Genomic DNA, 11,757 nt, shown 5'->3' with positions numbered 1-11,757 from the left:
GGTTCCAGGGTCGCTCCAAGGAAGCTGTCGTAAGTTCGGTACATGCTTGACTACACTTCGCGTTGAATGCTCATCGGACTGGAAACCTTATCAGCTCGTCGACTCAAACACCAGCTAACTTTTGTATTCGACATTATATAAGGAAATATTGATTGTTCTGAACTGCTGCAACTGATAAATTTTAATGCCCCTACGAAAACTCTTCGGAAATTTCCCGCCATAAAGTTCTGAGATGATGGAATTTTCAAACTGCTTAGAAGATACAAAACGGTGTTCATATAATTGAATAAATCCATCGGTCTCATTTTGATTATTGGGGTTGAGTGCAGAGGCGCGAATTTCGGACGTTTTTTCGAGCTCCTTTTAAAGTTTTATCATTTGTTTATTTATCTTTTAGCAAGATCAAGAGCAAGAGCTCAACGGAAAAAAATATTCAAAATAACATTAGGTTCAAGCTGGTGAAGTTAGAGGGTTGAAAAAAATTCGAGCCCTCTGGTTATCTTAAACAAAAAAAACGAATCAGTAATGATGCCACTACCTCAGACAAATCAAGGAATTTTTTTGACAAAATGACTTAAGGTGGAGGTGGAACGAAGCCATTGTAGTAGTATAGGTAAAACCACGTGTTCTTCATGGGTAATAGTGAACAAATGCAAATATAAATATATATATAGAAGGTGTATTTGCATTTGAAGTAAAATTCTGATTATACGCGAGCGTAACATGAGCAAATTTATAACACATTGGTGCGAATTGGGGCTCTTTTGCTATTAACAAGTTCTTCTGCACAGTAATTCGTTGTTGATAATTCCTTAATATTTTCCTTCGTTGATCGTATTGTTTTCACATATTCACGTTGGAGAGCCTTAACCCTTCTCTTCGTTGGCCGAGGCTTTTTGATTGAATGTAATATTTTTCCGTTTGCTATTTTTGAAAGCATAGGCAGCCGTGGCAATGTTCCGAGCTCTGCAATACAATTTTCTTAACCAATGTTAAAGTTGCTAAAACTTACATTATAGACCCATTAAACGTAAAAATAATAATTGTATTGATATCAACACAATTTTATTTTATTGATTTTCATGAGATGAAACGCTATGACTCAGAAATAACATTTTATTGAGTGGTTTTTATAGCCGTTTAATTATAGCCGATAACGATGCTTTCACCAACACAAACAAAACCATTGTGGAAAATTGAAATATGAAAATTTAACTTTCAGATCACGTAAATAAAAGTAAAATTCTGATTATACGCGAGTGTAACATGAGCAAATCTATAACACATGGGAATTGGGGCTCTTTTGTTATTAACAATTTTTTCCGCATAGTAACTCGATGTTGATAATTCCTTAATAAATGAGTGCACTGATCGAAAGATCTTATAAGTTAACCTTTGTTTGGGTCCCCTCTCATTGCTCAATTCCTGGCAATGAGAAGGCGGACACTCTCGCAAAGGTGGGTGCCCAGGAAGGCGAATTGTTTGATAGACAGATTTCATACGATGAATTTTTCCAATTACTGCGTCAGAGTTCCCTCTTGAGTTGGCAAACCGATTGGGACACTGGAAGTCTTGGGCGGTGGTTATATTCAATTATTCCAAAGGTTTCTTCGAGAGTGTGGTTCAAAGGTTTGGACGTAAGTCGTGACTTCATTCGTGTAATGAGTAGACTTATGTCCAACCACTACTCGCTAGATGTGCATCTCCACAGAATAAACCTTGTTCAAAGCAACGTCTGTCGGTGTGGAAACGGTTACGATGACATCGATCACGCAGTTTGGCAATGTACGGATAATTACGCAGCCAGAGAGTACCTTTTGAATGCCCTTGAGGTCCAAGGAAGACAACCCTATGTTCCTGTTAGAGACGTGTTGGGAACTCGCGACATCTGCTATATGCAGTTGATCTATATGTTTGTGAAACGGTCTAGTATAAGTATTTAATGCTTTTGTGTTTTTCTTTTTCGTTATTAGTTTGTTTGTCTTGTCCCCCCATCTCACCGTCGCCCAGCCTCGACAGATAGTCGAACACCAGATGCTATCACTGGTCATTATACACAATGCTACAGTGCGTGCGGCAACTCTCGGTTGAGACAACGATACTTCATATCCATATCCCCAACCTGACCCGTCCCATAAAAATGTTGCCCTTTGAACCTCGAGTAAACCGCGAGTATTCGGTCGAATCCTACTAAACATAGAAATTAGTTGAAACTTTGTATAAACCAACCTTGAATTAGCGGCTCCGCAAAGCTTATGCGATTGAGCCTTACAAATAAATGAACTGGATAAAAAAAAAATCCTTAATATTTTCCTTCGTTGATCGTATTGTTTTCACATATTCTCGTTGGCGAGCCTTAACCCTTCTCTTCGTTGGCCGAGGCATTTTGATTGAATGTAATATTTTTCCGTTTACTGTTTTTGAACGCATAGGCAGCCGTGCCAGTGTTCCGAGATCTGCAATACTATTTTCTTACTCAATGTTAAAGTTCCTAAAACTTACATTATAAATAATAATTGTATTGATATCAACACAATTTCATTCTATTGATTTTCATGACGTTTCATAGCGTTTCATGACCCAGGAATAACATTATATTGAGTGGTTCGATGATGTTGTCTGACATCAGTGTCGAAAAAAATAACGATGCTTTCACCAATACAAACAAAACCATTGCCGAAAATTGAAATATGAAAAGTTAACTTTCAGAGCACTAGCTCGAGTTTTCCGACGTTTTTCACTATACAGTGCGACAGCAGATGAAAATCTAATATCTTGTGAGTAATCGATTAGAGTTTGGTTGATATTACTTGATGGGAAGTGTGCGAAAACGATCATTTCCTTCACATTGTTTTGCAAAATTATAGATTTTCGGGCGATGGGTGAGGGAGGGAGATGAAAGAAATGAGCGCCATTGTGGCAGCCATTTGCAGATAGCTTCCACCTTCTCCTTAAAGAAAGAAATTTGCTTTTTTGCACATTTTTATTGACACTTCATTGTATAAAAATTTATTCACATGTAGAGAAAGGGTGGTCACCTCAAGTAAGCGTTGATTTTTTTCGTGAATTTCACAAAAAATATATAGCTATCTCACCACAAATTGATAGTTTACCTATCCGGCAAAACGATCCAACACTCTATGTTTTTCAAATACCTGGGTGTATATTTTGATTCTAAATGTACCTGGGGGAGACACATTGCGTATTTGAAACAGAAATGCCAGCAAAGAATCAATTTTCTCCAAACAATAACCGGAACATGGTGGGGTGCCCATCCAGGAGACCTCATTCAGTTGTACAAAACAACGATATTGTCAGTGTTAGAATATGGCAGTTTTTGCTTCCGATCAGCTGCCAGGATTCATATTCTCAAGCTGGAGAGGATACAATATCGTTGCTTGCGTATAGCCATGGGGTGTTTGCATTCGACACATACGATGAGTCTCGAAGTTTTGGCAGGAGTACCCCCGCTTACTCTTCGGTTCACAGAATTATCCTACAGATTTCTCATCCGTTGCAAGATCATGAATCCATTGGTGATTGATAACTTCGAAAATCTACTCCAGCTGACTCCTCAGTCAAGTTTTATGTCTTTATACCATGAGTACCTTACCCACGACGTGCACCCTTCACCAGGCATCTCCAACCAAGTTTGCTTCCCATACTTTTGCAATTCCTCTGTCATTTTTGATCTGTCCATGCGACAAAAAATCCATGGAATACCAGATCACCTGCGCTCCAATGTTATTCCGTCGATATTTTCGGAAAAATATGGGAAAGTTGGATCTGATAAAATGTTCTTTACTGACGGTTCATACATAAACGGGTCCACTGGCTTCGGCATCTTCAATGAAAATTCCAGTGCCTCTTTCAAACTCAAATATCCTTGTTCCGTGTATGTCGCAGAAATGGGTGCGATATACTATGCTCTAGGGATCATTGAAACACTGCCCATCGACCATTATTTTATTTTTTCAGACAGTCTCAGCTCAATAGAGGCAATCCGCTCAATGAAAGTTGATAAATGCTCATCTTATTTCCTAACAAGAATAAGACAACTATTGAGTGTTTTGGTCGAAAAATTATTCAAGATTACCTTAGCATGGGTTCCCTCTCATTGCTCGATTCCGGGGAATGAGAAAGCGGACTCGCTAGCTAAGGTGGGCGCTTCAGAAGGCACACTTTTTGAAAGGCAAATTGCTTATAACGAATTTTTTCACATTCCTCGTCAGGACACACTCGTTAGTTGGCAGCGCATGTGGAGTGAAGATGAGTTCGGTCGTTGGTTACACACGATTATCCCTAAGGTCTCGACGAGTGCATGGTTCAAGGGATTGAATGTAGGTCGTGATTTCATTCGCGTGATATCTCGGCTTATGTCCAATCACTACAACCTAAACGCGCATCTCTATCGCATTGGGCTCGCAGCAAACAATCTTTGTGATTGTGGCGATGGCTACCACGACATCGAGCATGTTGTCTGGTCGTGTATCCGGTTCCATGCTGCTCGCTCTCAGCTCTCTAGAGCACTGAGAGCAAACGGCAGACAATCGGATATCCCCGTCCGGGATATCTTAGGTAGCCGGGATCCTGATCTTCTGCTTCATCTATACCTGTTCCTCAGAAACGCCGATGTCAACGTTTAATGATGTTTCCTTCGTTGTGTCCCCGTTTCATAACCCTCCTACCCGATCGATAAACTTTTACTTAGTCGCGGCAATACATACACACACTCTTTACAGATGCACGGGCCAAAGGTTGTGCAGTCCACTGATCATTCAACAAGAGCCAAAGGTTGTACCGCTCATGACAACTCTACACGAACTGATGATTGCGCCGGCTAGTGACCATTCTATCCTGGATTCCTCGAGTCGAGAAAGACGCACCACGCTAGATATGGGGTACAGACTAGGGAGCGTTGCTGATTAATGGTCAGCTGCATCCCAATAGGAAGTAGCCCGTGTCGGGCACACGTATAGAGCATCGAAGACTGCAACATATCAATTATGAGAACACTTGTAATACTAACCTCGAGCCAACCGCGAGTAATCGGTTACATATTACTAACATAGTTGTAAGACAAAAATTGTCAAAATATTGGACTCCCGGCCCCGTCAGGCTAACGCCACATGTGCCTTAATAAAAAATATATTTTGGAAAAAAAAAAAACAAATTGATAGTTTATGTCTCTTTCTATAATAAAATTTGTTTTTGAGGCAGAAATTTTGCAAAATGAATGAGTCCGGCATTTTTGAAAAAATAAGATCGAGACAGGAAAGACGTGGAAAACCTGGGGTGGAAAAGATGTACTCGATAAGTTTTGGAGATCTTCAAATAGGCCTTAAAAATAAACATGTGATTGTATTGGTGTGGTTGCCTTGCTTCCCAGAACGGACTCGTTTGCTTCGGAAGACCAAGGTAGTTTGATTCTTTTCGTCGATTGACGTACAGTCGAGTTTTTGTGAGAGGATTGGATCGGAGAGCATATTTTGATTGTGCGATAGCTGACGGATGGAGGCAGGCTGTTTTGTTTGTTCGAGGCAGACGATTTCGGTCACGGCAAGGCGGAGCGGACGGTGTAGCCACGCCGGTGCAGTTCTATGTCGTTGTTTACTTCTCGCAGTTGCGTGAGATTTGTGCAGCCGCATTTTCGCGCGAAGTTGCATTCAATCAAAACGACATTCTAGAGTTTTAGAAGATCCAATAGTTTTAGAGGTTTTTATATATCTAATATTGTCTTCGTGGTAAAGAGTGCATTGACGTCAACGTAACATCGATTTTCTTTTCTTTTAAATCTAGCTAGACGTTGACTTTGATGTGTATGTACAAGCGGCCATAAGATTTCCATGCAAGAATATTCAATGTAGTGTGCGTTTCGACCATGAGAATGTTACGGAGGTCGAGAGAAAAGTTTGAATTAACTTACATTTGTCTCTTTTGCTCACCCATGTTTTTTTTTGGGATTAGTAGTTCACCTTGAATGTCAGTGAGTTCTTCTAGTACGTATCTCCTTTTCGGTTTTTTTTTTTGAATAGAGGATTGACGTTGCTTTTCCTTCAATTATGTCATTCTAACCCTTACTACAAGAACAATGATTTCGTTAATAATTGCTCGACTGATTACTTAAGAAATTGTTAGTTTTTATTACAAATCCAAATCGCAGGTATCAAGTTTTCCTTTTCGAGGTTCAAATATAAATTGCAAGACTAGGTTCAAGATGCTAGAGTCCCAATTCGGAAAACTTCCGTGATTTCCGTGTATTACAATGGAAGAGCATGACGTGCGACTAGGCACAAGTATTAAGTCCGATCCGAGTCTGATAAGACCTTATCAGGTGACCCTTCAATATATTCAATCTTCAAATGCATTTGATTTTCGAGTTTTTGCTCCGTTGAACAGAGGAGACTTTTCAGGTTACCGTTCAGCTGCTACGAAATGCATTTGATGTTCGAGTTTTCGTTTCAACGAGTAATTGGGTTCATGCTTACAAAATTAATTCACTTACCAGAGTTATGATCCTTTTGCAGAGACCTTTTCAGGTCACCCTTTAATATCTTCACGGCTACGGAATGCATTTGGTTTTCAAGTTTTCGTTTCGTCAAGTGATCTCTAGTTTGCGTTAGCATAATCACATCACTTACCACAGTGAATCCTGATTATTACCCCTTCCCACTAACAAACTATCCCTTCCATGATAAACGCTAGGGAACCACGCTATAGAGGCGACCCTTCTGGCCTTCGGGCGGCGAATATCATACTAACATTCCCTTCCCCTGGTGACTGTAAGGACGTGGCCGGCGTCGTTATTGATCATTGAAAGCTCGAATCACCGAAAATTGCACAACGAGAATGATTTGCTAGTCCCAAGCGTCATTCTGTGTGTTCTTTGTGCAATTTGGTTGGTTCAGGTCAATCACGGAGAGCAACTACGAATTGTACAGTCTACCCAAGCTCAAGCTCTTCAAATAGGCCTTAAAAATGATCGAACAAAAAAGGCTAGACTAAAATCATCTGAAAAGGCTTGTAATTTTTCTCATTTTTTCATGTCTAAAATAACTTCCGGCACTCGGAATCACAAATTCAAATGACGTTTTAAAAACCACTCTGCTGATTCATCCATGATATGTGGTTGCACTTGCGAACGTAGTTGGTGGATATCTGTTAAAAAAAGAAGGAGGAGATAATCAAATTATTTTAAAAACAGAATATTTGGTAAAAGTAGTTTTGAGAAAAACGCGTTTGAAGTTTTGTGACAAGGCCGTACTAGATTAGATACTGGATCACAAAAATGCCTATAACTCGATAAATAATACGATGATCGAAAAGTCCTTTCTTCTTGAATGTCTTGGACATTAAGGGTTTGCGGAGCTCATAGTAAACGCGATTGACTATGCGTTTTTGAATTTCACGGCTGTTGTTGTTGTCAGTTGTTATCAACGAGCCAAGGTAGACAAATTCCTCGACCCCTTCGAGCTCATCGCCGTCGATCACAACACTACTACCAAGAAGAATTCTGTTACGATCAACCCTTCCTGCTAGCGTGTATTTGGTCTTAGACGCATCGATCCCAAGCCAAATCAGCCATATTTCGTATTTTAGTCTGGTACACAAGTCCGTTACCGTCGCATGTGTTCTTCCGATTATGTCCACGTCATCGACGAAGCAGGTGAACTGTCTGAATTTGTTGAAAACCATGCCCCGCATGTTGAAGTCTCAAAGCATTCCGACAGATCGTTTGAGATCCGCACACTGCAACGCACACCGTTCTTTGTTGCCTTAATAAGCCTTGTTAGCTTTAAGGGGACGCCATGATTCTCCATAGCTGTCGTCGGTCGATTGTATCATATGCGGGTTTGAAGTCGAAAAACCGAGCATGAATCCGGCCTGATAACTGCCCACAAAATTGTTTACTATTGGCGATACACGACGAAAAAGAATCTGAGACAGAAATTTGTAGACACCATTCAAGATCGTGATTGCACGATAGTTCCCACAATTCAGCTTGTCACCTCTTTCTTATAGATGCGGCAGTTTACCCCATATTGCCACTTCTCCGGTAGCTATTACATGTTCCAGATCCTGACTATCAACCAGTGTACATACTCTACAAGCAGTGTTGTCACATTTTCATCTGTATCCGAAGGGATAAAAATCTCAAAACCTGTACCATTGAAAACTTCATTGTAGAGAAAAACTTGTTCAATTAGCTTGAAAAAAAAACTTATTCGTTTGCTACAAAATATTGTATTCACTTCCTAACATTATATCTACATTTACTCACTACAAATACTACATTAATTATAAATGTACATTGCCATATGAAAGCCACGAATCACTCGCGTGCTTGGTGATGCTTAACATAGTCTTTCTAAATTTGGATTGCTTACTATCATTCAATAAAATTTTCGAGCTAACGCCTCGATGTTTAACAAAATTTTTTGATCTTGCAACTGCGTTCATCGTGTCGTTGCTGAACCGTTATCAAAATTTATTCCTGTTTTGATGCGCTTTTTTACGCGGATTTTCCAATTAACGCGGTTTTTTTACGAGGTACGTATCCCCCGCTTGAAAAAAATACCTGGGTATATTCAGGAAAAAAATCGCTTTGCGGTGACCGAGGACTAAGACCCCTCTATTCGGTGTGGCGAATGACGTGAGATAGCAAAGTTTCTCGCTTTATTGTGGAAGCTACCTTATTTTTCAGCTACTATTTGATATTTGATATAGTCGATAACATATGAGGGCACGACTTCAAATCTCACCTAGTGACAAACTATAGTCGCGCCATTCGCCTTCGGTAACACCGTGACTTAATCCGTCTCACTTCAATCGCCGCGCGGAATATAGCGGATAGCGTGAACGTTAGAAACAAGCAGCGCAGAAAATGCGAGCGAACCGTCATTTCTTAGCATCCAATTTTTGTCCACTAATCCTACACATGTTCGTTCTTCTTAAACTGTGATTTCCTTCCGGAGCAATTTTACTTTTAGGGTATTAAATTCGTTCTCCAGATCATGTAAATTCATATCGTGGAACCCTGGAAACGCTTCTAATACTATGCTGGAAGAGAATGCAGGACAACAGAAGCCTGCATGAAACACAAATCCGTTGTACACATCAAGCACATCAAACAGATACGTTTTGTTTTGTTTTCATTCATACCAAGAGATACGTCTATAGTGATTTCAATTAATAACAATAAGAAAAAACAGGAAGTGGGATATATCAATGGTATAACCGCAAGGGTGGAGAAGGACTATCGTTGATTTAGTGATCATTTGTTTTTACTTGCATCTGAATCAATTCTGAATGAATGAATAAAATAATATTTGGGGGACTTCGAAAACGAGAGCGTTACCTTGGAGGCACAATATTCAGCATAAGAAGCAATCACACAAAAATTGTATAATACATAATACATTGCTTGTATTGTGATATGATTTGTATTCCATTTCAATATACAAAATATCTGTTGCATCAAATCAGTCTACATAATTATTGCGTTCGCTCATCCTTTCTCACGACACCCATTTCTCCTCTGAGAAATTGTTGAGTAAAGATCGTTTGCCAGTGCGCATAGAGCGGGAATTCCTTCTTAAGATTCATTGCACCTCAAATAAATTGCCGAAAGTCGTTTCGGCAATTTATTTGAGGTGCAATGTTTTACTTTGATCGCACTTGGTTGAAAAATCACAAAACCAAACGTATTTTGTCGCGGTATTATATGGAAAGAAAACATTAAAATAAACTCTTTCGCTTGAATGTAATTTCCAATTCCAAGGGGAACTGGCAGATTATTTTTCAGCAACGATAAAATCTTTCCAGATTATTCTTGATACTCGAAGCCCGCTAGTGGTTAATGCTAATTCGATAACCACCTGTTAACTGCACTTGATTGAAAAATCACAGAACCAAATGTATTTGGTCGCAGTATTATATGGATAGAAAATATGAAAATAAACTCTTTCGCTTGAATGTATTTTTCAATTCCAAGGGAAACTGGCAGATTATTTTTCAGCAGCGATGACATTTTTCCGGAATCTTCTCGATGCTGGATGACAACCAAACGAAAGGAGTTCCGCGCGTGTATTTGTGTGTGTGGCGTCTGCTCCGATGTCTCAAGCGGAACCGTTTTTCGATGCTAATACTGTCTTGGTCGCCTTCTCTTCTCCTCCTGATAGATCGGCTTTTCTGCGCTCCCTCACAGTTCGAAACAAACTGAATGCGTTCCAAGTCAGGTCAGGTAACAAATCACTCTATCCCTCGCCGTCCAGCTCGTCCAGCAACGATGTTGTCCAGTCGGTGTCCTCACGAAAAATGAATGCGTTCCACCACCAGAATATCGCTTAAATATGCTTTTTGTCCGTGAATGAATCGAGGGAAGGTGTGGTTTACGATGGCAATTTGGAAGGCAAACTAGAGGCGAATGAACTCTATGAGTTTGAAAATTTCAGCGACTGAGCAATAGTCGATTGAAAATTATATGATTTTCGCGATGCGAAACATTTTCCGTTGCGCGCGCATCCAGTATTGGATAAGAAAATATCCTACTGTTGGGGAAGAATAATCTTCAGAAGCTTTCCTGCTAATTGCACTTGATTGAAAAATCACAAAACCAAATGTATTTGGTCGCGGTGTTATATGGATAAACAACATAAAAATAAACTCTTTCGCTTGAATTTATTTTTCAATTCCAAGGGGAACTGGCAGATTATTTTTCAGCAACGATGACATCTTTCCTTCCTACTAACATTAGAATAAGTTAAATTGTGAATACATATTAGATGTAAGGATAGTTTTAAGAATTGAGTGTGAAGTGTGAGTGTGAATGAGAATGTGAATGTAAATACGAGTGTGAGTGTGAACATTGCTACAATATCCTTACATCCCATCCTTTTCCCAATCAAAGTGTGTCACCCTTCTAAACTCGAGTCGACCGTGAGTAATCGGTTTCCTATTTCATTAACCATAGAATTAAGGAAACATGTTAATATTTTATAGTAAAAATATATTTAAGAGCGTGGCTCCTTTAAACCTATGTAACTGAGCCTGTAAAAATAAACGGATTAATAAAAAAAAACATCTTTCCGGAATCTTCTCGATGCTGGATGACAACCAAACGAAGAAAGTCTCGCGCGTGTATGTGTGCGTGTGTGTGGCGGCTGCTCCGATGTCTCAAGCGGGACTGTTTTTCAATGCTGATATTCTCTTGATCGCCTTTTCAATGGCATCACTCTCCAAGCTCTTGGTGACACCGTTCATCGGCACTTTCATGATGAACGAAGTTAGCTTCACCACAACAGCAACAACATGCTCTTATCACTGTTCAATTATAACTGAGTGGAGCTCGATTGATGATTTCAACCGCCTGTTTTGAAAGCAATTTTAGGGATATTGAAACAAGTTTTTGGATCAAAAAGTAACAAGTATATAACGCGTAGACATTTTATCTTTCGAATGAAGTGTTTATCATACCATCTCGTTCAGTTGTTTAGGAGCTATTAACGCTTAATTAACGCAGAGTGTTCCAGCATTAATCGAGGGGAGCAGCATTCAGTTCGTCTACCTCCGTAACGTAGCTTCAACACACTGCGAGTATGTTACAACAACATTCGACTCCTGCAGTCGTCGTAGGTGATGAGCGATGTTGTCTTATGTTATTGACGATTGCCAGTTTAGAATGCAATTTGACCATCATCAGGCAGTGGTATGAATCAATGTTAGCGCCACGATAGGTTCTGACGCCGATGACATCCG

General features: G+C 39.8%; 1 protein-coding gene across 2 annotated transcripts in view; it reads right to left on the bottom strand.

The window, feature by feature from the left end:
• Window positions 1–11,757, bottom strand: part of LOC129764346 (mitotic spindle assembly checkpoint protein MAD1) — a 78,000-nt gene that overhangs the window by 53,098 nt on the left and 13,145 nt on the right. The window contains exon 6 of one of the 2 annotated variants that reach the window (XM_055763329.1): window positions 7,016–7,158. The exons of the other annotated variant lie outside the window; for it this stretch is intronic. Coding sequence (XP_055619304.1) covers window positions 7,113–7,158 — 46 coding nt within the window. The 3' untranslated portion in view covers window positions 7,016–7,112. Of the gene's footprint in view, window positions 1–7,015; window positions 7,159–11,757 lie in introns of those variants that run through there. 2 annotated transcript variants of the gene reach the window in all.

This window comes from Toxorhynchites rutilus, chromosome 2 (genome assembly GCF_029784135.1).
Source record: "Toxorhynchites rutilus septentrionalis strain SRP chromosome 2, ASM2978413v1, whole genome shotgun sequence".
Taxonomy (NCBI): domain Eukaryota; kingdom Metazoa; phylum Arthropoda; class Insecta; order Diptera; family Culicidae; genus Toxorhynchites; species Toxorhynchites rutilus.
The sequence above is the reverse complement of the archived record's forward strand: the minus strand, read 5'-3'. Positions and strand labels throughout refer to the sequence as shown.